This window comes from Rhinopithecus bieti, unplaced genomic scaffold, assembly GCF_001698545.2.
Source record: "Rhinopithecus bieti isolate Rb0 unplaced genomic scaffold, ASM169854v2 scaffold_1467, whole genome shotgun sequence".
Taxonomy (NCBI): domain Eukaryota; kingdom Metazoa; phylum Chordata; class Mammalia; order Primates; family Cercopithecidae; genus Rhinopithecus; species Rhinopithecus bieti.
In genome coordinates, this window is record NW_016803692.1 from 3,546,533 (window position 1) to 3,574,203 (window position 27,671).

Genomic DNA, 27,671 nt, shown 5'->3' on the forward strand with positions numbered 1-27,671 from the left:
AAACCAATCACCTCTTATTAGGCCCCTCCTCTCAACACTGTTGGGTTGGGGATTAAGTTTCCAACACATGGACTTTTGGGGTACACATTCAAACCACAACACTCTCTGATGTTCCCTGAACATACTCTACTTTCTCATTCCTATCTGGAAAGCTCTCCTGCCCTGTCCTCCTGGCCAACTCCCATTCATTCGAGCTCCTCAGAAAAACTTTCCTAACTTTCCTCACACAGGAATGCATGCTACTTACACTTAAGATTACATTCTATATTCTAATTTCTTGCTTCAGTGTTTCATTTTTGCTGTTTTCATGTTTATCTCCCTTCACTGAACTATAACCTCCTTGTAGGCAAATGGTAGATTTTAATACTTATAATCACTCAGCACAGCACAGTGTGTGAGGCATAATAGGTGCTCAAGTCCTTCATGTTTTTACATTTTATTGTCATGTATCAGACACTGTACTCTGAGTTGTTGAGAAAAAAATGCAGGGTCCCTGTAAGCTTACTGTTTGGGGGAGACACTGATGTTAATCAAGCGATAATACAAGTAAATACATAATTATAACTTGAAATAAGTACTCTAAACACACACACACACACACACACACACACACACACACACACACACACACAAAACCATGATCTAGGTTGAGCATGGGGGAGGAGGAGAGGTCAAAAATGCTTCCCTAAGGAAGTAGTGCTTGACTTGCTTGCCTTCTGAAGAACTAGTAATGAGAGATAAAACTGGAGAGAAGATATAGGCCAGAATATGAGGGATCTTCACAAGGCCATAATAAGGATTTAGTTCTTTATCCTAAAAGCAAAAATTAGGCATTGAAGGTTTTTAAGGAGGTGACTGACATTATCAGACTTTGATTTGGAACAATGCTCACACTGTACTTTGGAGAATGAATTGAAAAGAAAAATAATGATTGAATAAGTGAACATATTAATAAATTAACTAATATGTTAATTCTTTACTATGTTAACCTCATCTAATTGAAATTTGAATTTTAATACACTTCTGGTATAACACTGTGTAACTGAAACATAATATGAGCTACATATGTAACTTCAAATTTTCTAATAGCCACATTAAAAAACATAAAAGCTCAGGCACAGTGGTTCAGGCCACCCAGCACTTTGGGAGGCTGAGGCGAGCAGATCACTTGAGGCCAGGAGTTCAAGACCAGCCTGGCCAACATGGCAAAATCCCATCTCTACCAAAAATACAAAAATTAGCCAGGTATGGTGGTGCATGCCTATAATCCCAGTCACGCAGGAGGCTGAGGCACAAGAATCACTTGAACCCAGGAGGTGGAGGCTGCAGCGAGCCAACATGGTGCCACTGCAATCCAGCTTGAGTGACAGAGCGAGACTCTGTCTCAAATAAACAAATAAAATAAAAAGAAACAAGTGAAATTAATGTTAACAATGTACATAATATATCCAAAATAATATCACTTCAACATGTAATCAGTACAAAGGTATTATTGAGATGGTTTACATTCTTTTTTTAAATATACTAAGTCTTTGAAATCCAGTGTGTATCTTTCGCTGACAGCACATCTCAATTTAGATAACTATGTTTCAAGCGCTCAGGAGTCACTGTGGCCAATGGCTACCATATAGCAAAGTGCAGTTTTAATACCTTCACCCAGTGGTTCCCAAAGCTGCTTATACATCAAAAGTACCACCCAGATACACTTGTGAAAAATATAAATTGCCCAGAAACTCTCTCCATTTTGTTAAATACCTCTAGGGAGAGATCCAGAGATCTGTTTCTGATTAAGTACACCAGGTGATGCTGATGCAACAGTTCGTGGACAAGCATACGCAGTTTCTGAATTGCCTCAAAGTTGTGAATATAATGAAACATTTAGGCATCCTGGAAAATTTTGAGTAGTGTTATGGGAAGCCCAGAATAAAGGATATTTGGGACACCCCTCAAATAATTTCACAAATTCTTTACCATACAGTATTGCTAAATAAAAAGTTCAATCTGGTAACTTCCGGTTCCTGAAAAGATAGCAAACTAACAAAGCTATTGTCTCCTGGAGTCTCCAAATCCATTCCTGAAGATGCCACATATATGGGGGGGGGGGGGGGGGGGAGGGAGGGTGATAAATAATGAGCCTAACTAGGAAACTCTGAAAACCCTTAGGAGGTGAAAGGGAGTTGGGTCCATTGTGATGGAGAAAGGAAAGCCTGGAGGGACAAAGAGGGACACTAATGGAGGTAGAGGGTGGAATGAAAGGATAGAATCTCTGATTGTTCCCTTTTCTACCCTACATTAGCTTGGGTGGATCATGGCCCACCTCAACTCAAGATGGTTATAAAAACCAAAGTCAGCCTAACAAGTGTCCAAGGAGGCAGAAGAACACCAGGAAAACTGATAACTGTGCATACACGTTGGTTTAGAACAGTTCTCTTCTTCCTTCCACCCAAAAGTCTAGATGATTACTGCAGAAGGCAGCAGCTCTTGGAAATGGTATGGCAAAATGGGAGTACTAGAAGTTAACCTGAGAGGCGTATGCTCTTCATAGGAGGGCAGACTGGGGCTAGTGGAGCCCGGATTGTAACACCAGAGGTTTTCTACCATGATGCTCATCGACTCTTCTGCTTACCCTCCACATTCAAAAGAATGACCAGAAGAGTTACAATCCAAGTCCTATGCTTTGACCCTACCTTACAAATATGAATTACAACTATGCTTGCTAATACTCTCAAAGGAATAGGAGATCTCCAGAGAAGATATTATAAAATCTGGAGTGTAATTCCGAAAGATATTTTTAAACTGGATAATTCACACTGGAGGGACAGAATTAATGGGCAAAAAACTAAAGATTTTTAAATAAGTCAAAAGTAGGGCATGGTGGCTCACACCTGTAATCCCAGCAGTTTGGGAGGCCAAGACGGGTGGATCACCTGAGGTCAGGAGTTCAAGACCAGCCTGGCTAATATGGGAAAACCCTGTCTCTACTAAAACTACAAAAATTAGCTGGCTATGGTGGTGGGCACCTGTAATCCCAGCTGCAGGGGCATGCAGGAGAATCACTTGAACCTGGGAGGCAGAGGTTGCAGTGAGCCAAGATCGCACCATTGCCCTCCAGACTGGACAACCAGAGCGAGACTCCATCTCTAAAAAATAAATAAATAAATAAAATGAATTAAAGGAATACCTTCAGAGAGATAAAGAGGGATATTAGAAATATGAAGCAATAATAAGCTAGAGACAATGGTTATGAAAAACATAGTGATTGAAGTGAACTTAGTGGATAGGTTGACTAGCAGACTGCATACCATCAAATACCAAAATAGTAAGGTAGAAATTACTTGGGGAACTCTCCCAGAAAGTATCTGGAAGCAATAAAGAGATGGGAAACATAAAAGTTAAAAGGTATGCAGAAAACTCTGATAACAAAACCTAACAACATTACAAGAAGAAAGAACTGCAGATAAATAAATATCCTTCATAGACATAGATGAAAACTCTTAAACAAAATATAAGTTAATTGAATCCAATTATGTTGAGATATTATAAAACATTTGAGTTTATTAAGGTTGCAGGATATGAAATCAAAATACAAAAATCAATTGTATTTCTGCAACCTAGCAATGAAAAATCCAAAATGAAATTAAATGAGTAATCCTCATTTAAAATCATATCAAGGCCAGGTGTGGTGGCTCATGCCTGTAATCCCAGCACTCTGAGAAGCTGAGGTGGGCGGATCCCTTGAGCCCAAGAGTTTGAGACCACCCTGGGCAACATGGCAAAACCCCATCTCTACAAAAAAATACCAAAAATAAATTTAGCTGGGCATGGTGGCATGCGCTCGTGGTCCCAGCTACTTGGGAGGTTGACGTAGGAGAATAGCTTGAAACCAGGAGGTCGAGGCTGCAGTGAGCCATGATTGTGCCACTGCACTCCAGCCTGGGTGACAGAGGGAGACCCTGTCTCAATTTAAAGAAAAAAATCACATCAAGAATAAAATGCTTAGGAATAAATTTAGCAAAAGATATGTAAAAACTTGTACACTGAAAACTACAAAGCATTGTTAAATCAAGTTAAAGACAATCTAAATAAATGAATGGCATTCCGTTTTCATGGATAAGACACAATGTTGTTAAGATGACAATCCTCCCCTCACTTATCTATATATTCCACACAGTCCCGATGAAAATCCCAAGTTCTTTTGTAGAAATTGACAAGCTGGCACTAAATATACAGAGATGCAAACAACCAAGAATAGCCAACACAATTTTCAAAAGAAAAGAAAGTTGGACTTACTATAAAGTCATAATAAAGTGTGGTATTTGTGTAAGGATAGACATATAGATCAATGAAACAGAATATAAGGTCCAAAAATAAATCTTTATCTTTGTGGTCAATTGATTTTTTAAAATATCAAGGCAATTCAAGGATAAAGAATAGGCTTCAACAAATGGTGCTTGGACAATAAGATATCCATATGCCAAAAAAAAAAACTTAAACCATTACCTTGTCCACCTTATGGATGATATCCTTAGTTCTACCACATGTGGGTTCCACCAACTGTGGATCAAATGTCCAGATGTGAAACAATGGATGCAGATGGCAGATTGTAGAACTTGAGCATTCTCAGATCTGTGGTGGTCCTGGAACCAGTCCCCCACAGAAACAGAGGGATGACTCTAGATACAAAAGCCAACTCAAAATGGATCACAGACCTAAATGTAAAAGCTAAAACTATAAAACTTCTAGAAAATATAGGAGAAATATCTCTTTGCAACCTTGAGCTAGGCAAAAAGTTATTAGTGTGACACACACAAAAAAACCATTCATTTAAAAATTGAGAGACCGGGTGCAATGGCTCACACCTGTAATCCCAGCACTTTGCGGGGCGGGTGAATCACCTGAGGTCAGGAGTTTGAGACCAGCCTGGCCAACATGGTGAAATTCCGTCTTTAATAAAAATACAAAAATAATTAGTCAGGTGTGGTGGCACCTGCCTGTAGTCCCAGCTACTTGAGAGGCTGAGGCAGGAGAATCATTTGAACCCAGGAGGCGGAGGTTGCAGTGAGCAGAGATCACGCCATTGCACTCCAGCCTGCGTGACAAGAGTGAGACTCCGTCACAAAAAATAAAAATAAAACTTGATAAACTGGATTTAATTGAAGTGCAAATTTTTTGCTCTTTTAAAGACAACTAAGAAAAGGAAAAGCCAAAAACTGGGAAAAAGTATTTGCAAACCATACAAGGAATTGGCATTAATTATGCATTGCTTTGTATCAATTATCCAGAAATTTGGTAGTTTAAAACAAGAAACATTTATCCCTTCCCACAATTTCTGAGTGTCCGGAATCTGGGTGCAGCTGTTGGCCAGAGCCGCAGTCATGTAAAACTGGACTAGGACTAGAGAATCTTCCTCTAAATTCACTCATATGCTGTTGACAGGCTGAAATTCCTTGCTGATCGTTGACCAGTGCATTAGTTTGCCAAGGCCACTACAATGAACTAGCACAGACTGAGTAACTTAAATTTACTTTCTCACAGACGCTAAAACTCCAAAATAAGTTGTCACCACCAGTCTTGTTTTTTCTGAGGCCGCTTTTGCTGGCATGCAGGTGGCCACCTCACTGTACCACTGTATAGTCTTTTCTCTTTGCAGGCATCTCTCTTGTCTCTTTTTGTGTCCAAATTTCCTCTTCTTATAAAGATATCAGTCAGATTGGATTATGGCCCACCCTAATGGTCTCATTTTAATGAAATCACCTTTAAAGGTTCTATCTCCAAATACACTCACAGTCTGAGGTACTGGCTGTTACGGATTTAACACACGAATTTGAGGGGACACAATTCAGCCTGTAAGAGCCAGTAACTTTGGCCCACTGCCACATGGGCCTCTTGGTACTCACAACATGGCAGCTTGCTTCCCCCAGAGTGAATGATCTAGGAAGGAGAACAAAAGAGCAAGAGCCTAAGGCAGAAACCACAGCCTTTTTCCAAACCTAATCTTAGAGGTAACGTATTACTTCTGCTGTATGCTATCAGTAACACAGACCAATCCTGGGATGATGGAAGAGCAGTCTACACATTGGTCTGAACACTGTGGGGGTGAGGGGATCACTGGGGAACATACTGGTGCCTGTCTACCACAAACCTGTATGCATAATATATGAATAACTACTATAATTTGATAATAAAAGATGTCAATTAAAAAGGAGCAAAAGATTTGAATAAACATTTCATTAAAGAAAATATCTAAGTGGCCAGTTTAACATGAAAAGATGTTCAACATCATTAGTCATTAAAGAAATGTAATTAAATAACATTAAAGAAATGTAAGTTAAATTCGCAACGACATATCACTACACATCTATAATCAAATAACTGATAATACTAAGAATTGGCAGGGATGTAGAGAAACAGGAACTCTCAGCCAGTGGGAATGTAAAATGGTATAGCTACTTTGGAAAACAGTTTGGGCATTACTTTAAAAATTAACATAAATTTATATGGCCTAGCAATTCCACTCCTAGTTATTTACTTACGGGAAATGTAAACATGTCCACACAAATACTTGTATACGCATGTGGAAGCAGAATTATTCGTAATAGCCCAAACTGGAAACAAGGCAAATGCCCACCAACTGGTACATGCATGAAAAAACATGCCACATTCATACAATGCAATGTTATTCAGCAATACCGGGCATTAAGCACTTTCACCTAATATATTTATGATGTCCTCTGAGAGAATCCTGCAAAATGCTGCAGAATCCTTCAGAATGCCTGCGTCAGGCTGTTACTTAAAAAGAATGGAAAGAAAAATTAATGCCCTCTTTCCTACTTGAAACCCATCAGGATTCCCAGTTATATATTTTGTGTCCGTCACTGCTAGTTAATTCCCATGCATGATCTCATAATCGTCGCAATGACACTGAGATTTGTGTTAATAATACCATGGTCCCCAGTTTATAGCTTTAAGAAACTAAAGCTTGGAAAGGCATAACATCAGGTGTGTCTATTTTCATACAAGATCGGATTTAATGGTTAACACAGATGAGGGTGGGTTTTCCCATTTCCAGAGTGTAAGGGTTTCACTTCTCTCCCTCTGCTGGTCTCCTCCACTCTTAACACCGAGTAGGGCGTGGAGGGTGGCCTAGGGTGTGGCCCAGGAGGCTTCCCCAGGGGAAAGGGGTGGAGGAAACCAGGCGGTTTGAAACCCATTAGGATTCCGTTATATATTGAGTTTGTATCCGTCACTGCTAGTTGATTCCCATGCATTATCTCATATAATCTTCGCAATGACACTGGGAGATTTGTATCAATACCATGGTCCCTAGTTTATACCTTTAAGAAACTAAAGCTTGGAAAGATGTAACATCGGGTGTGTCCTCCATTTTCATACAAGATTGGATTTAATGGTTAACACAGATTAGGTTAGGTTTTCCCATTTCCAGAGTGTAAGGGTTTCGCTTCTCTCCCTCTGCCGGTCTCCTCCACTCTTTACACCGAGTAGGGCGTGGAGGGTGACCTAGGGTGTGGCCCAGGAGGCTTCCCTAGGGGAAGGGTGTAGTAGAAACCAAGCGGGAGACGAAAATACACCTGGGCAAGTCACGCAGTTACGCTTCTTGGCCCAGAGCATCCGGCAGCGCCTCCGCAGAGCCGTAAAGAGTTCTATAAGTCGTGAAGTGTCGAGGAGCAAAAGCGTTGCTTTACGGCGATTCGAGCAGTCGCGTCAAGCTGACTATTCCGGGCTCTTGGCTACTTGGCTTCGCACGTGGGCCGCCGTAGGTATTCCGATCGGTAGTTCCTCCTATTCGTGTGTAGCAGCCACATTGAAGGATAGAGTGGCAACAGAGGCCAAGTATCGTGAGTTTGCTGCTGAAAATGAAGGGAAGTCTGGGGGAGGTCTCCACAGCGTAGCTGAGGGGGTGCGGCTAAGTCCAGAGCCTGGCACGGGCGGAGGAGGTCGGCGGCAGAGAGGAGGGGAAAGGGCTGACAGGAATGAAGGAGATAGGGGCTGGAGAGAAAGGAAGTGGACAAAGGCCAGAGGAAATACCGATGGACCTAACGGTAGTGAAGCAAGAAATTATGGACTGGCCAGATACAGAAGGCAGGTTGGCTGGCCAGTGGGTAAAACAGGAGGTGGAGGATAGGCCTGAGGTGAAGGATGAGAAGGCAGGCGTATTGGAGGTGAAGCAGGAGACGGATAGTAGTTTAGTGGTAAAAGAAGCGAAGGTGGGTGACCCAGAGGTAAAGGAAGAGAAGGTAAAGGAAGAGGTAATGGACTGGTCAGAAGTGAAGGAAGAGAAGGATAACTCGGAGATGAAACAGGAGGAGAAGTTTGTTGGTCAATACATAAAAAATGAAGGGAAGTCTGGGGGAGGTCTCCACAGCGTAGCTGAGGGGGTGCGGCTAAGTCCAGAGCCTGGCACGGGCGGAGGAGGTCGGCGGCAGAGAGGAGGGGAAAGGGCTGACAGGAATGAAGGAGATAGGGGCTGGAGAGAAAGGAAGTGGACAAAGGCCAGAGGAAATACCGATGGACCTAACGGTAGTGAAGCAAGAAATTATGGACTGGCCAGATACAGAAGGCAGGTTGGCTGGCCAGTGGGTAAAACAGGAGGTGGAGGATAGGCCTGAGGTGAAGGATGAGAAGGCAGGCGTATTGGAGGTGAAGCAGGAGACGGATAGTAGTTTAGTGGTAAAAGAAGCGAAGGTGGGTGACCCAGAGGTAAAGGAAGAGAAGGTAAAGGAAGAGGTAATGGACTGGTCAGAAGTGAAGGAAGAGAAGGATAACTCGGAGATGAAACAGGAGGAGAAGTTTGTTGGTCAATACATAAAAGAGGAAGTGATGCATGGAGAGTGTGTAAAAGAAGAGAAGGATTTCCTGAAGAAAGAAACCGTGGATGATACAAAGGTGAAAGAAGAGCCTCCGATAAATCACCCGGTGGGTTGCAAGCGGAAACTGGCCATGTCAAGGTAGGGCATGGGGAATTCCATTTAGGGGAATAAAGCTGTGGAATCCTCATGTCTAGAGTGAAGGAAACCACACTATCAGGAGAAGGTGGAATAATGAAAAATAAGCACAAGTTTGGGTTTCTGGAGTCAGACGGCGTTCGTGGGGGTGGGTTGGGAAGTGGAGGGTGTTGTAGATGACAACACAACAAATTCAGTGAAAATATATGAAGTTGGTAGTGTCCAGTGGGTAATGAGCAAGTTAGGAAAGTGAAAATTCTGGGGACCAAAAGATCATTTGGAACTGGATCTGGCTTGACTTAATATGCTCTTTACTTGGTATTCCTTTGAGAGAGAATAGAGATGAGAAAGTCTAATAAAACCAACAGTGACAACGTAGATTAAGTTAAAATTAGGCAAAATTACAGTTGATCTCAATTATCAAACTTCTGCATGGGTGCTGTGAATATTTATTGCTTTTGATTTAATTTCCTTATTGTGTGGATCATGTGACAAAGGAAATAAAGTAGTCAGATTCTTGGGAATATTACCGTCTAGAACACAGTGGGCTAAATATAAGTAACTGTAGTTTGGTTGTCAGTATCCCAAGAGCATAGAAGAGCAGTTGAGGACAGATTATGGGTTACATGGCATTTATAGATTATTTCGATGTTCATTCTAGATTAGGTGTGGAGTTCAGGAAAAAAGATGCTACTACTACTCTCTAAATTTCACTTGGCCTTATATTCTTTTTCTGGTGTGTGCTTTAAAAATATCTAAACATTTCCAGGAATCACAAGTTAAAATATCAGTGAATAATCTCATTCCCTAATTAGAGTAGAAAACAAATCAAAAGCAAGATGGGTTTTAAAATTTTAATACATTTTCAGAGTTACATGTCACTAACAACATTGGAAATGTAGTTGTTTTGGGAAGGTTTCATAGAGAAGAATTTTCAAATGATGTTCAATAACTATCAAATTTTTTTCAGAGTTACTTGTCACTAAGTTTATAAGTTGGGACATTTTAAGTTTATAAATAAATAGAGTTAATATTTGATAATGTAATGTTACATGTGGGCTTTCGCAGGTGTGAAACTTGTGGTACAGAAGAAGCAAAGTACAGATGTCCACGTTGTATGCGATACTCCTGCAGGTATACATGTAACTTCCTACCTTTTAACCTGTATCTGTACCTTTCTTACCCTAAAGTATAAAAGTACTTCCACTTTGTCTTTTCAGTTTGCCCTGTGTAAAGAAACACAAAGCAGAACTGACATGTAATGGAGTTCGAGATAAAACTGCATACGTTTCAATACAACAGTTTACTGAAATGAATCTCCTAAGTGGTAAGCCACTTTATGCATAGCACATTGAGGCTTTCTGGCCATTGGTGTATGTCAGTTGTTAATTCTTCTGTTTTGAAATTTTAGATTATCGATTTTGGAAGATGTGGCAAGAACAGCGGACCATATTTCTAGAGATGCTTTTTTGAAAAGACCAATAAGCAATAAACATGTAAGAATTTTTCCTAATTTTTTCCAGTTAGAAGTCCTTCAAATCAATTAGATTCTTTTTTTTTTTTTTTAACTTACCAAATAATATATATTAAGTGGCTACCATGATGTAGAGCTGTTCTGATTACTTAAGGATATGGCTGTGACCCAAACAAAGTCTGTCCCCTCGTGGAGTTGTATTTAGTGGGAGATACAGGAGATGAGTGGAGGAACAAATGTAATTTCAGATAGAGTTAAGTTCATATAGAAGATAAAGAAGGCTCAAGAGATTAAAGAGAGAATGAAAATGGTCTGTTGGGGAGAGATTGTCAGGGTACTAGTTTTGATACAGTGGTCAGGAGAAGCTTCTCTAAGAGATGATATGTAAGCAGTGATCTGAATGCTGAGAAAGAAGCTGTCATGTAAACATTTGGAGGAAGATTATTCCAGGTAGGGACAAAAGTAAAAGGAAAGACCTGAGTCAGAAACAAGGATGTCTGGTTTGAGGAATTAAAAGATTGGCAAGGTAACTGAAGCATAATTGAAAATGAAGTTAGAGTAACTGGCTCATGCCTGTAATCCAAACACTTTGGGAGGCTGAGGCCAGACCATTGCTTGAGCTCAGGAGTTCAAGACCAGCCTGGGCAACATGATGAAAACCTGTCTCCATGAAAAAATACAAAAATTAGCCAGATGTGGTGGTGTGCCCCTGTAGTCCCATCAACTTGGGAAGCTGAGGAGGGAGGATCACCTGAGCCCAGGAACGTCAAGGCTGCAGTGAGCCGTGATTGCGCCCCTGCACTCCAGCCTGGGCAACAGAGTGAGACTCTGTCTCAAAAGAAAAAAGAAAAGAAACTGGTGAGGGTTTCTAATTCTAAGTGCAAATGGAAACCATGGAAGGGTTTTGAACTTAAATTTGCTTTTTGAAAAACCACTCTTGCTGCTGTGTGAACTTTAGGGGGGGGCAAGAGTGGAAGACTGGAAGTAGGGAGACGAATTATGCAGCTCTTCCCACGATCCTTGTGAGATCATAGTGGCTTGGTTATACTGTTTGAATTATTGCGAAGGGATTAGATTCTGATTTTGAAGGAAGAGCTAACAAGACTTGCCTAATTGACTAATATACTCCATTTTCATACTCTTACATTCCTTTTTTAATTCCTTAAATACTATGCAAAATTAAAGCTTACATATTTGGAATTTTTTGGCAACTGGTGTTGTAGAAATTCATGTATGGTGTGGTTAAATCGTATCCTGGAATTGTGTTGATTTTAGTATTGGAGTTGCAGAATTTTAATACCTTTTAAACACCTTGTTTTATTAGTATTATTGGTACAGACATAATTACATCACACATATCTGAAAGAAAATTATTCATATAGCAACTCTTATTTTTCCTCAAACTTAATTAGGCATAATTAAAGTTCTACCTAAAGATAAATTACTTTACAATTTTTTTAATTGTGAAATATAGCATGTATATTTTCTAAAAATCACAAAATGGAAGTACACAGTTTAATGAATAGTTATAAAATGAATATTCATGTAACTACCACCTCAGTCTAGAATTAGAACATTACTGGCTTCCCAGAAGTTCCATGCCACCTTCTTATGCCCTTCCCTGATCTTTTCTCATTTCTTAATATTTTTTTCTATCTTAGGACTGTAACACAATATGTATATGCATTTTTTTTATGGGTTTTGGATTTTCTGTAAGAATAAAAAACAGTTTAGAAAAAATGCCACTACTTTTGTCTATGAATTATAGTATGCATGTGAACATGTTTTCATAGGGTTTATACCTGGGAATAGAATTGCTTTGTTGTGTGGTATGCATATCTTCAATTTGCCTAGATGTTACCAAAACATTTTCCAAAGTGATTATACTAGTTTATGCTCTCACCAATAGTATATGAATGTACCTATTGTCATATTCTCACCAGTCCTTAGTTTGGTAAGACTTTAAAAATTTTTGTCAATCTGTTAGCTGTGTAATTTTATTGTGGTTTTAAATGTACAGTTCTCTAATTCCTGATGAGATTGAACCACCTTTCAAATACTTTATTGGCCATTTGGATTTCCTCTTTTATGCAGTGCCTGTTCAAGTCTTTTGCTCATCTTTTCATTGGTCAGCTTTATTTTTCTTACTGGTTTGTGAGAATTCTTGGTATTTCTTGGATGCTAATGCAAGTTGGTTGTATGCTGTAAATATCTTCTTCTAGTCTCTGTCTTGTCTTTTCATTCTATAGTGTCTTGTGGTGAATGGATATTCTTAGTTTTAATGTAGTCAAATTTATCATTTGTTTCCTTTACAGTTAGTAGGTTTATATGTTTATAAAGAAATTCCATCCCTACCATGAAGTTAGGAAGTTATTCTCTCATAATTATTGCCTAAAAGCTTTATACTGTTGTATTTTACACTTGTGTCTTTAACTGGAATTGATTTTTGGTATCATGTACAGAGGAGTTCCCGTTTAATTTTTCATATGGATAATCCACTTTTCCCAGCACCATTTATTGGAAAGTTCATCCTTTCCCTACTGCTGTGTAGGACCACCTTTGTCATATATCAGCATCCCTATGTGCTTGGGTCATTTTGTGGCCTTGTCTTTTCCATTCTGTTGTCCTAGTGGTATATCCTGCACCAGTACTACGCTCTGTCAATTACTGTGGTTTTTTGCTGAAACTTGTTATCTGATTAAGTCCTCCCACTTCCTTTTTTCTAGAGTATGGCTATTCAGTGCTGTTTTCAAGGCAAAATAATTGCAGATCTAAGCAAGAGATGGCCCATAGCCCTAACTGCTAATGAGTTTTTGTTCTTTTTTCCTCTGTTTCAGTGTAACCATACAAGTTTCCTAGATTGCTCTAAAAGTAGAGATTGTTTCTGGTTCACCCTTATCCTGAAGGTGTATTAGGAGGGTTGGTCACTGCTATTATAATTATTTATAATAATCACTACCATCACTGAAACCAAAGTCCTCTAAATTATAAAATTACATGTAATTTATTAAAACAGTTTCCTACTTAGCCAGTGATAGCTGACCCATCCTTTCCCTTGGCTTATGACTTGATTCTGACTTTACATTGCAAATTCTAGATCCCTATTCACTTAACAAAAAACTTGCATTTATATTTTGCCTTTTCTTTGAGTGATCTTTCTTCTTCCTTGACTTAATAAAAATCTGGTATTACTTCCTTCATAATTCTGGAATTGCCCAGTTTAGCTTAATCAACCCAAGTGGTCAATGTAATAACACATGTCAGAGCCAGAATGTCCTCATATCCCATTTTGTGCTTCTCACAACAGTGGTTACTTTAAACTAGGCCTTGTACTAGGCAGTGCAATGGCTCTTCCCTTGAGTGAGCTGTCTAGTAATAAAATCAGGGATATATATACACAGCTAGCTGGTAAAACCGTCAGTAAAAGAAATTAAGAATTGTGTAGGTAGCCTCTGTGATTGCCAAATGACCTGTGTTTTTGTTTGTTTTAATCTCCATTAAATTCTTCTTTGGCTCATAGAATATATGGGTTAAAAGCACAAGCTCTGGAATTAGACAGACCTGGGTTTGAGTACAAGTTCTGTCTTTCTGAGATAGGTGTATGATTTTGGGATCTCACTAATTCTTATTGCTAAAATGGAGATGATAATACCTATTCTCATAGTGTCGTTGTGAAGATTACGTGAAGTTACTGCTTAGAGCTGTTGTAACACTTAGGTTCTCAGTAAATCTTAACTATTATTGAACATTATTTTACTCTTTAAATTTAAGGAATTTAAAAATTAATTTGTCTGTTTGGTTTTGTTTGTTAGATGTACTTTATGAAAAATCGTGCCCGAAGGCAAGGTATTAACTTGAAACTTCTACCCAGTGGATTCACCAAGAGGAAGGAGAATTCAACCTTTTTTGATAAGAAGTAAGTTTCTAACTTTTTAGTATATCAGGTGTTCTGATTTGATCAGGATCATTCTTTAAGGTTTGGTTGCTATAGAGCATTGCTACCCCAAAGGTGATTCTCTAAACTGTTTGTTATTGGTCCATGACAAGATAACTGTAGCAATTGTATGTCACGTAACTCTAATAAATATCTGGGTGCATACCAGTCACCTAGGCGTCTTGTTAAGTATGCTTGTGATTTTTTAGTAGGCCTGGGTTGGAGTTTGATATTGTGCGTTTCTAACAAGCTCCTCAGTGATGCTGATTGTTTGAGAAACATTTTGAGTAGCAGTGCCCTAGAACACTCTCATAGATTAGAAATAAACTTTCTTTGAGACCTAAGATACCAATAAAGTATTTCAGGGACTTCCAGGACAAAGCAAGTAAAAGCAGGACCTCTGTACTGTTTAAAGGCAACTCTGCTTTTTTCTTTCTCCACTGGGCTTCCAAATAAGATTTCATTTAAAAGCTGTCAATGGAGAAGGGGACTTTGAACTCTTGAGTACAGATAATATAACAGAGATTAGTTTGCTGCTGTCTGAAAATGTTGGTTGAAAAGGCCCCAAGAGTACAAAGGAAAACAGGATCCCAAAGTACTTTAAGCCAACTAAATTATCAGATAATACCTTTCAGAAGTCAAGATTTTGGATTTAGAATTTTTAAAAACTTGAGGGAGTCCCTCCCTTTCCAGCCTCTTAGTAACTGTGGGGCCTTGAACAAATCACCTTCCTTTCTCTGGGCCTCAGTTGTATGATATGGGGAGTTGACCCAGGTCAACTCTACGGTGCCTTTCCAGTTGTACTCTTCCAAAAATTGAAAAGACATAAGCCATCAGAATTATTATTCTAGTAAAACTTCTACCTTTTCAAAGCTGTTAACATAATTAGAAGATGACGTTACCCATTTATTTTATATAAGACGTAAATATTTGTAAAATGGTTTTCGTTTTCCTGGTTTTCTTCCAAAAGTAATGCTGAAGCAGGTGGATCCCTTGAGGCCAGGAGTTTGAGACCAGCCTAGGCAACATCGTGAAACCTCATCTCTAGTAAAAATACAGAAATTAGCCAGGTGTGGTGGCACCCACCTGTGGTCCCAGCGACTCAGGAGGCTGAAGTAGGAGCATCCCTTGAGCACAGGAGGCAGAGGTTGCAGTGAGCCAAGATTGCACCACTGCACTCCAGTCTGGGCAACAGAATGAGACCCTGTCTCAAAAAAAAAAAAAAAAAAAAAAAGTGAAGTAATGTCTTGTGTTTATCAAATGTGAGATGATTCTTTTGTGTGTTTTGAAACTGACGTATTTAGAAATTGACATAATTTGAAGTTTATGGTAACTGGTTAGAAGTTTATGGTAACTGATTAGTGCCTTCTCAAATACAAAATGTGTTCCTGTTTTATGAAAGAAGCCATTCAGAATGATTGTAATCAGAGATTAGTTCTCAGTAATGAAAAGCAGATGGCCTCAAGTATAACATTTTTGTGTCTCTAGATACATGAATGTATGCGGAAAGTTTTTACCAAGAATATTACACTCAGTATATTTTCCAGGTTTAGTATATTTTTGGTTGTTTTGAAACTCCCCAGGTCTCTGCAAATGGCAAATCAGATTCTTCTTGCGTTAGTCTTTTGTTCATAAATTTATAGAGATTTGGGATTGGTTTTCTTAAATTTTTAGTGTTTCCTAAGAGGAGATTAGCAACATAGTGTGTAATAGTAGGCTTTAGAATCCTTTTTTTAGTCTTTTGCCATCTGCAAAATGGAGCTCATGATAACTGCCTTGTAGAGTTGTGGCCTTTTAGTGTATTCATTCACATAGGCAGTAAGTGGCATGTGGGAAGGAATCAGTTTATAGTAGCTATTGTAAAAATAATACATCTGTATCATTAAAAGTTTAAAGGAAAATATCACCTGTAATTCCACTATCTAGAGTTGACCACTAATAAAATTTCGTAACATTTCCTTCTAATCATGTTTTCTCTTTTTTTATGTAATAAAGTAAAACATAATATAAAATACTTAAAGCTATATAAAGTGACATGACTCTGCTCAAGTTAAACATTAATTTTTATGAATAAATTCACATCCTTTTTTCCTACAGCTAGAATTTCCATTTAGCAATATATTATGAACCTCTTTTCTTGTTAATGCAAATCTGCCTCATTATTTTTAAGTAGGATATTCCACCTTTGACTATATCCTGTTTCATTTAATTATTCTCATATTCATGAACACTTATTTTATGTCTTGTTTTTAATTATTATAAATAGCACGATATTAAACAGCCTTGAACAAATTGTTTTGTGTGCTTACGTGACTTTTCTTTGTAGGATCAATTCCTAGAAAGCAGAATTACTGGATTAGAGAGTACAATGTATTTAAACTTTTGAGAAAAACTCTGCATTGTCTCCATAAAACATTACCACTTTGTACTTTCATCAAGAAAGTATGAGTGCCTATTTTAGTTATACCTTAACTTTTGTTGAATATTACCAAACTTTTTTGTGGGCAGCTTTATTAGAGAGGTTGAGCTCTTGGATTTTTTATTTCTTGTTAAGACATTGCCAGATGTCCACTGCAGGAGGCAGAATCACCCCCATTTGAGAACCACTGATTTAGATAAATACAGAAGATGTACTTATTGAATGTATAGTTCTAATCTTTTCTTGGTCTATATAATTAATATAATGTAGACAGAATCAGGATTCTGGTGTCTTATATTTCACCTTTAAGAGAAAAAAATAAAGACATTTAGAATTACTTTGAGATATTTGTATCTTATCAGCTGAGCAATAAGATACCATGAACACATGAAAATGAGCAAGGTTTTAGATGATTGCAGTTGTATTTGCTGGAAAGAGGGAAGAAGGGGAAGTGAAATGTTTTCAAAGAATTCTGTTAAGCTCCCATGCCCCCAGTATTCTAAGAGACTAGTTTTCAATACTTTTTTCTATTAACTTTCAAAAGTTGGTTATAACTTTGTCTCTGATCAATGTAAATTTGCATGTTGCCTCTACTGTTTGATTATACATTAGGTGACCTTGGGCAAAATCTGACTTACCAGGTTATTGATAGGATTAAATGAATTATTAATAATAACTAAAGTAGTACCTGGCACATAGTAAATAATATACAGTGACATTGAAGATTTACATTCCCTTCACTGAAATTCTTAGGAATATGCCACAGTTACTATATATTCCATTCACCCCTCATAGGTCTGGGACAGCACTGTGTAATCAAACAGTACTATTTGTGCAGTGAAACCTATAAATGTTTACCTTATAATGGGTAAATAATGATTGTAGACTGACTCAGGTTTTGCTGCTGAAGGAGTTAAAAATCTCTCAGTTTTGAAGATTTTGGAATTGTTGATATGAGAAGTTAGTCTTGTTCTAAGATTATTATTAATACGCCCTAGGTATTAAATTGATTGCTTGTTTAAGCAACTTGAACTGCAGTATAGTCAAAATCTCAAGTTAATGTTGCTTAAAATTTGAATGTTTTAACTTTTGAGGAATCTGAATGAAAATCTTTTGTACTGTTTTGTAACTTTTCTATAAAGTCTACATTTATTTTTTTAAAAAAGTTTTAAATTTAAAAGCCCCTATATGAAGTGTGATGAATGTGCCATTGTACCTGAATTACTCTGTAGACCTATCTGCAGGTGATTGTAGCAGCTGACTGGAATAGGTTCATTCTAATCCAGACACCCTTTATAGCAGGCATTTTCACTGACTCTCCTAAAATTATATGTGAAATTATGTGATGTGTGAATTTTTCTAAGAATAAGTACTGCAATTTTCACTGAATAGTCAAAGTGAGGTGAAGTCTGTGAAGTCAAAAATGGATGCAATGGGGATGAATTTTAGAGGACTATTTTAGAGGAATTTGCAGGAGTGTCATAGTAGATAGCTGTAATCAATAAAGTTAAGTTCAGGGAGGCTTATATAAGTTGAGCCAAAGCAAGGTTGACATTCGCTGTTAAAAATAGAGAAGCTTGATAAGGAAATGTTGGCTGTCCTGCTTATTTTGGAGCAGATCCCAAGCTACTTTAAAATAGTGGCTTTTTCAGAGGTAATTCCTTTACCTCATCTCTTTGTAGGGTCTATAGTTTTATGTTCACTTCTACCCAGTGCTAATCAAATTTGTTGAAAGAAATATGAAAGACCTATATGAAGAAAATGTAATTTCTCCTGAATGACTTAAAAGATGTGTTTAAACTTTTGAGAAAAACTCTGCATTGTCTCCATAAAACATTACCACTTTGTACTTTCATCAAGAAAGTATGAGTGCCTATTTTAGTTACATTTTTTTAGTTTAGAAAAAAAGTGCGTATTCTTAAAAAGCTCAGTATTGTTTCTTAAGTGATCTTTTAAGTCTGATGCAATCCTAATCAGAATATCAGTGGGATTTTGTTTGTTGTTATTTATTTATTGAGAAGACAATTCATAAATAACTGAAGTTTATTTTGAAGAATAACATGGCAGAAGTGCCTGGAAAAATCTGAAAAAAGAATGATGAGGCTGGACTCATTAAAATTTATGAAATTATACTAATTTTATGGTGTTGGCCTAGAAATCTGTAACTAGATCACAGAAAATAAATAGTATATTTGATTTCCTAGTATATGATCAAGGTAACATTTCAAATTAATACAAATAATTACTTAATAAATGGAGTTGAAACAGCTTGCCATTTGAGAGGAAATGCTGAATCTTTTACTAAATAATATCCAGATGGATCAAAATCTTAAAATGAAATAAAAATACTGGAATATTTTCATAATCTTGAAGAGAAGAAACATCCCATCCAGAAGCCAAAAGGAAAATAATAAAATAATAACTAAATTTACATGGCAAAAAAAGACCATAATAAAGTCAAAAGACTGGATCAAAAAAGTCTTTAACATATATGACACAGAGTGCTTATGCATTATTAAGAAAAAAAGACTAGCAACTAATTAGGAAAGGGGCAGAGGATGAGAATAGATAGTCATAGAAAGATATGTCTACATACATAGTATTTTACTGATAAACATTAATAATATCTAGTATAATGAAGATATGGGTTAACCAGGCCATTTTTCTCTTCCATTGTTCTTGAGAGTTAAATTGGTATGGTCCTTTTAGAAGGCAATTTGGTAATGTTTCTCAGAATGTTATATATTTTGTTGTATAAAATGTATATTACATCTTAAAATGTTAGAAATAAGTACTCAAGGAATTTAGCCTACAAACATATTTGTAGATGATCTGCAAACGAGATATATGTACACATATATCTATTGCAATATTGTTTTTAGTAGTGTAAAAACTGGCACCAACCTAAAGTATCCTTCAGTATGGACTGAGTTAAATAAATGATGACACCTTCATACCGTGGAATTCCATGCAGCTATTAAGCAAAAACAATTAGACGCAGAAGTATTGTCATGGAATACTATCCATGACATGTTCAGTGAAAAAAAAGAATTGGAGTTTAAAACAATTGTCTGAAAGATCAGGAAGCTCACTTTAAATTGGTGATTGTCAAGCAATACGTCATCTGCACAAAAAATTTAAAACTTAGCTTGGTGTGATGGTGAATGCCATGATTGCACCGCTACACTCCAGCCTGGGCGACAGAGTGAGGCCCTGTCTCTTAAAAAAAAAAAAAAAAACAGTAATAAATTAGCGATTCTTTGGATCTGAATCCCTTTGGGAATCAGCTTAAATATATGAGTTCTGTTTGTTATATACTGTATGTCTGTTAGATAAGAAAAACTTCATAGATGAACCATGTTGTTTTTTTGTTTGTTTTGAGATGGAGTCTCGCTCTGTCGCCCAGGCTGGAGTGCAGTGGCACGATCTCGGCTCACTGCAGTCTCCACCTCCCGGGTTCATACTATTCTCCTGCCTCAGCCTCCCAAGTAGCTGGGACTACAGGCACACACCACCACACCCAGCTAATATTTTGTGTTTTTAGTAGAGACAGAGTTTCACCATGTTCAGGATGGTCTCGATCTCCTGACCTTGTGATCCGCCTGCCTTGGCCTCCCAAAGTGCGGGGATTAAAGGCGTGAGCCACCGCACCTGGCCTGAACCATGTTGTTTTGTCCCCTCTGATAGTAGAGTTTGGACTGAAGCTGGTAACGTTAAGGACATGCTAAGAAATAGCTCTTAGAATCTTGCTGAACTTTCTTTAAGGGCATTACATGTTACTCTACCAAGTAGTCACCATGTATATAACCATGGGAGAAACGTCTCTTTGATCTCTGTTTCTTTTAATCAACTATTTGTTGTTTTCTGAAGCTGAACAATATATAGTGGCTTCAAATGCCAGCTCTGATATTTACTGGTTTTGTGGCTTTAACTCTATATCTCATTTTCCTCATCAGTAAAATGGACAAAAGTATAATCTACCCACATATATACCAGTATTTTTGTCCCTTTTTAGACATTTTTTCAGACCTTCTTTTAGGATCATTTTGTTTTCTTTTTTAAGATTTCTTTAGTGAGGGTCTTATAAAATATGCTTTTCAGTTTTCATCTTAAAATATCTGTATTTCATCCTCTTTTTTTTTTTTTTTTTTTTTTTTTGTAGACAGGGTCTCCCTCTGTCACCCAGTCTGGAGTGCAGTGGTGCAATCTCAGCTCACTGCAACCTCCATCTTCTGGTTTCAAGCAATTCTTCTGCCTCAGCCTCCTGAGTAGCTGTGACTACAGGTGCCTGCCACCATACCAGCTAATTTTTTTGTGTTTTAGTAGAGAGGAGGTTTCACCATGTTGTCCAGTGTGGTCTTAATCTCCTGAGCTCAGGCAATCCACCCACCTCAGCCTCCCAAAGTGCTGTGATTACAGACATGCGCCACCGCGCTAGTCTTATTTTCATTTTTTAATGGAAATACAATACATACCAAAAAAATACACAAATCATTAATGTACCAAGGTCAAAAACATTACCAGCACCCGAGAAGTCTTTACTGCCCACCATGGGAATACCTACCACCACCTCCCAAGTTTACTATCTCCCCTAACTTTCAATTTTATAGATTAGTTTTGCCTAAAGTTTTTTCCAATATTTTATTATGAAAAATTTGAAACATAAAACAAAGTTGAAAATTTTGTAGTGAATGTGTACATACCCATCACCTAAATTCTGTCATTAATATTTTACAATAATTGCTTTATCAGATATTTATCCATCCGTTAACCCATTTTATTTTTGGTGCATTTCGAACTAAATGCAGGCATCCCTCTACTGGGCCCTGAATACTTAAGCATCATAACTAGAGTTCCATAGTTTGCATTTTTGTCTGTTGATATAAAATTTACACATAATGAAATGCACAAATCTTAAGTATATACATTTGCTGAGTTTTGACAAATACATGCACCTGTATAATCCAGTCCCTGTGAATAAATGGAACATTACCATCACCCCAGAAAGGTTTTTCTTGTCATTTGCTCTCTTCCTTAGAGACAGCCTGTCCTTTTTTCCCCTGTACATTTCTTTTGCCTGTTTCAAAATTTCATGTATAGTCAGACAGCTCACTCTTACTTTTGTTTTTTATCTGTTTTTTACTTTTTAAGTCAGAATCTTACTATGTTGCCCAGGCTAGTCTTGAACTCCTGGCCTCAAGCAGTCCTCCCACCTTGGCCTCCCAAAGTGCTGGGATTAGAGGCATGAGCCCCCATGCCCAGCCCCTTTTGAATGATAGTTTAGCTTCATATGAAATATATTAAGTTGACATTTATTTTAGAACTCAGTTAATTTATATATTCCATTGTCTTCTCACTTCTTTTGCCACTATTGAGAACACTGTTGCTTTATACATAGTCTTCCTTCTTTTCTCTTCTGATTGCTTTGAAAATATTCAGTATTGTCTTTGGAGTTCTGCAGTTTCTATGATGTGTGTCTCAGTGTGATTTCTTTTTATTATTCCTTGAGATTTGTTCTGCTGTCTAAATATGAGAATTCTGGAAAAGTAATACGTTATCTAAATTTCTTTGTCTTTGCTACATTCCGAGTAACTTATTTAGCTATATTGTCCAAGTCACTTTCTCTCCTCAGTTGTCTAATTAATCATATTTTTAGCCTATGCACTGTCTGTATTTTAGTTTATTTTTCCCTGGAAGCTCTGTTTCTTCCCTAATCTTTCTCATCTTTTAGACAGAACTGTATTCCTTACTCACGTTGTAAGCTTCCTTTTTTTCTTCAGTAATTTAAAACACTTCTCATCGTGTAAATAATCCCAGTATCTGAAGTTGTGTAAGTCTGGTACTGCTGTCTGCTTGGACTCTTTTCTGTGGACTAACCACCCATTTCCTCAGATATGGATCCAATTTTCTTATCCCTGCGTTTGTCTCCAAACGATAATTGGCCCTCAGTTCTAAACAATCCAGTTCTTCTACTTACCATTCTTCTACTGCTAACAGCTTAGAACTGAAAGTCCTTAACTTTTCAATTTATCCTTTTGACCTAGGGTTCTTTAGCTCTGTGTTTGTGTGTCTGTCTTTTACTTACAGTATGAAAGTAATAGAGGTGTGCCTATTACTAAACAACTTAATATTTAAGAACTTGAGTCTGTTTTAGAAGCTAGCCACTAGATGTCCCTCTTGTAAAGAAATAACCTTTTATGAATTCAAAAAATTACTTTTTGTTCTTTGGATAAAATTGCATCATCCTTATTATATTGCAGTAATATACCTATTTACCCCTGTATTAATGCCAGTAGCACTTTTTTCCTTAAAAAGTTATGTGGTAATGTACTTCTAAAAGCACAGGACTTTTTTTTTTTTTTTTTTTTTTTTAGCATGGTATCCTATAAATATAAGTAGTATAGGTTTGTACTTTGCTATAAATTGGCTTTAGGAAAGAGTAAAGGAAAATAAAATGATGGGTTTAGCAGTTGTGGTCATGAGAAGACAAGTGGATTTTGCTGTGAGCTTTGGGGGATGATATAATAGGTGCCTAGTACAGACTTGTCAACTGATTGAAATGTTTAGCTCTGGGTTTCTCTGCCATAATAGCTTTGATATGGTTTGATGGAAGAATTTCAGAACAGCATCAAGGATTTAGAAAAAACAGTGTGAAAGAATAGAATCCTAATGGTTCCCCAGTTGGGCTTTTACTTACTGCAGCCATGCAGACAGTGGTAAGGGAGTTCTTGTGACACAGCATCACAGGGTATAACTTTCCACAGCAGTAATTAGCTAGCATTCATAGAAATGGAAAGCCAAACACTTGATCATCTTGAGGTTCCCGAACTGATTCACTTAAGGAAGACTTTTCCTGGTCACCAAGACCATCCTTTGTGATATGCTTCTAAAATGTGTCCCTTTCTTACTGTCTCCTTGACCGCAGCATTTATCAGCTGTAGTGTCCTATGCAGGCCCTTCTTATCTCACTCTGGACTGTTGAGGAACCCCCTCCACCTCCCAGGTTCAAGCGATTCTCCTGCCTTAGCCTCCTGAGTAGCTGGGATTACAGGTACATGCCACCACACTTGGCTAATTTTTGTATTTTTACTAGAGGCAGGGTTTCACCATGTTGGCCAGGCTAGTCTTGAACTCCTGACCTCAGGTAATCCACCCGCTTTGGCCTCCCAAAGTGCTGGGATTACAGGCGTGAGCCACCGTGCCCGGTGTTGAGACAGTATTACTCTGTCACCCAGGCTGGAGTTAGTGGTGCGATCTCAGTGCTCTGCAATCTCCACCTCCTGGGTTCAAATGATTCTTGTGCATCCACCTTCCAGGGAGCTGAGACTACAGGCTTGCACCACCATGCTCTGCTAATTTATGTATTTTTAGTAGAGCTGGGGTTTCACCATGTTGGCCAGGCTCCTGACCTCAGGTGATCCACCTGCCTTGGCCTCCCAAAGTTCTGGGATTGCAGGCATGAGCCAGCACACCCAGCCTATCTGTTAGATACACCTCTCTAAAACTTGTTCTCACCATAATGGTCACCTACTTAGAATCATTTAAGCTTCTGTGCCCACAAAAGTCATTAGCTCAGAGATATCTCAATTGGCCATAGGCAGCATTGCCAGTAGATGAAATTTGTCATCTCATTTTTGAGTCTTGTACTGTCTGTACCCCATTCCATAGCCTGGGGTTAACTCCTTCTTATCCCCCCCTCATTTGAAGTTGCTACTTCCCAGGCAGTTGGAAATATAATTCATTTCAAATATTCCTCATTAAACAAAACAGAGTAAGTCTTCTTCGTTGTATTTGCTTTTTAAAGGAGGAATAACAATATAGTTAATATTTCCTGAATGTTTATATTTTATTAAACATAACAAAATTTAATTTAATCTTTGTTTGTAAGGAAGTTTTCTTGGCAAGTTACTTATTTCCCTGTGCCTGTTGCTTTGTCTGTAAGATGGAGACAGTAATAGTACCAGTTTTATGACTAGTGGTTTTCAGTTTAGAGTGCATGTCAGAATTAACTGAGGCAATTTCAAAATGCAGAATTATAGATACCTGGGCTTGACCAGCAGAACTTGCTAATTTATAGAGCCTTAGAACATCTGTACTTCTTGTTTTTGTTTTTTGAGACAGAGTCTCAGTCTGTCACGCAGGCTGGAGTGCAGTGGCGCGATCTCAGCTCACTGCAGCCTCCACCTCCTGGGTTTAAGCAATTCTTCTGCCTCAGCCTCCCAAGTAGCTAGGATTACAGGCAAGCCCCACCACGCCTGGCTACTTTTTGTACTTTTAGTAGAGATGGGGTTTCACCATGTTGGCCAGGCTGGTCTCAAACTCCTGACCTCAAGTGATCCACTCGCCTTGGCCTCCCAAAGTGCTGGGATTACAGGTGTGAGCCACCACGCCCAACCAAGGACATCTTTACTTCTAAAAACCACCAGATGATTCTGATGTTTACCTCTACCTGAAAACCCCTGATCTGTGTGCCGACAAGTCACTGACCTTATTCTCAATTAGTTCAGTCAGTGGCCAGAGAAGACTGCAAACTCTTAAAACAGTATAGTTAGTGCTGTGATGGAGTACTCATGGGGTTTGGTAGCACAGAGGAGGGCTCCCTGCCCCAGCCTTTCAAGAGAAGTGTTACTCACTGAGAGCAGGGAACAGGAAAAACTTCCTAGAGAAGATAGAATTTGAGCATGTTTTTAAAGGATGAGAAATAGTTTTATTTCTAGGTTTTATCTAGACAGAGGGAAAGATGGTTCTGGTGGTGAGAATATCATATGCAAAAGCATAGTGTAGCAAAGTTAGCACAATGTAAGTAGTTTGGTGGGGGTTTGGTGAGTGACAGGAGATGAGGCTGGAGAGAGGCCCACTCTGCCATGCCGGCGAGTTTAGGTAGAGTCATACTTTGAGCAGGAAATCTTCCTGTTCGTACGAGTGATCCATATCTGAATGTGGATCTTCATAGTCTCTCTCTACCTTATTTCCTAATGTATTCAACTAAATGTTCCCAGGCTGATCACCATTCTAAATCCTAGCATGTCTTTTTCTTCCTTATTTTCTAGCCATCTGTGAAAGTACACATGATAGCTCATCTTCTCCATTATGTCTCTTTTGCCTAGGTTCCTATAGTACATATTTTCTCTGCAGTTAATACGAAACAGATGCGGGCATTTAGTGCTGGTATTCATTTTTGGTATGCATATATCTGCTGTCCTTTCTACTTTCTAGTGTTTCTTAGTAGGGGTTCTACTGGCATTTTTGAATGGGACAGGTTTTTTGTTGTGTGGGGCTTTCCCATACATTACAGGAATTTCCCACTCCTTGCCCCCTACCTACTAAATCCCTCAAGTGCTCCCTAGTCTTGGAACAACCAAAACTGCCCAACCATTTCCAATTGTCCCCATACTCCCAGTTGAGAACTGCTTAAGTACTCAATTATTGGAAGTAAAAAGGTTCTTTTTCATTTCATTTCAGTCTTCACCTGCTATATCCATTTTCTTAATATACTTTCTACTAAAGCCAATACCACATAGTTAACCTGTTTCCTATTATTTTCATGCAGTAGTGGTACTAATTTTTAAAAGGGCAAAAATATAATATATAACTATTACTTTCCAAAGTATTTACATAATGATGTGAGACATAAAATTATGGTTTTCCTTCTCCCAAATTCTAGTCATTTTAATCTATAACAAGTAACTAAACAGATTCTTTGTATTCATGCTTCCAAAAAACACTTATCATAGTACTAATCCTAATAAAATAGATTATTTTATAAGGAATGATTCCATTTATTTTGAGAGACTTCAAATTTTCATCTTGGAATACATTTTAAAAGATTAAATGCCTGTGAATGAAGGATTATGTAGATATTTTGTAGATTTCGTACTTTTCTTGAAGAGTTCAGAATTTGGTAGAGTTTCTTTCGACTCTAAATTAAGATTTTATAGCTGACAGTAGAACAAAATTTTTTCCTGTAATTTCATCAGGTATTATTTGCTGCTTCCAGATGTCATACCAGTTGACAATTTTAGTGTCTCTTCCTTTTCTATTGCTTATAAATGAAAGACAAACATAGAAGAAATGTTTGTATCAATCCCTTTTATCAGTTAGGATGCTTTATATTGCATGAAATAGAATATCCAGTTTAAACAGATTTGAACTATATACAAAGGACATTTTGGCTCTCATAACAATGTTCAGAGGTAGATGGACTTCAATAGATACAGCAACTTGGTTATATCATCGAGGACCCATTTTTTTTTTTTCCTGATTCGTCATTGTATCCTTTATGGTGTCCATGTAATCCTCATAGTCATAGGATATTGCTGGTAACAGTTTGGGTTATAGTAAATATCCAAACAGAGTGCTTCTCTCCCAACATTACTAAACAGAAAACCTGAAATTCACCATGATTAGGCTGCCTACGTAATCTGCCCAATCTGGAGCCATTGTGTCCAGGAAAGTATGTTGATTTTTTTAAGTCATAAGGTACACCCCTAGAGGGTTGGCATAGAATTCATTCATTAAGGTATGGTTATGGATTACGAAGGATGGTGGTGACAGGTGGGGAATGATTGCTAAGTAGATAGTCAAAATGTCTGCTATACGTCTTAAAAATGATTTTAAAATATGGGGCAAATATTTAAAATAAAAGTAACTGAGATACACTTGAATTCGCAGTACAGAAAATACATAGTTTATTTTGAACTTTCAATTCTAGAAAGCTCATAATATTATAGCAGATTAGAGTGTGGACTCTAGAGTTATGAGGAAGCACTGCCTGGGCTCAAATCCCAGCAGCTCTGCTACTTCCAGCTGAATAATGACCTTGGAGGAGTGACTTTCTTCTCTCTACCTTAGTGTTTTCATCTGTAAAATGAAATAATAATG

The 27,671-nt window shown here is 37.9% G+C and overlaps 1 protein-coding gene across 1 annotated transcript in view; it reads left to right on the forward strand.

Moving 5' to 3' along the window:
- The first annotated feature begins 8,355 nt into the window (after window positions 1–8,355).
- ZNHIT6 (zinc finger HIT-type containing 6) overlaps window positions 8,356–27,671 on the forward strand; it is a 56,643-nt gene continuing 37,327 nt past the window's right edge. The window contains 6 exon segments of the mRNA XM_017851114.1: window positions 8,356–8,966; window positions 10,032–10,097; window positions 10,184–10,290; window positions 10,375–10,383; window positions 10,386–10,459; window positions 14,250–14,353. Of these exon segments, the coding sequence (XP_017706603.1) occupies window positions 8,470–8,966; window positions 10,032–10,097; window positions 10,184–10,290; window positions 10,375–10,383; window positions 10,386–10,459; window positions 14,250–14,353 (857 nt within the window). The 5' untranslated portion in view covers window positions 8,356–8,469.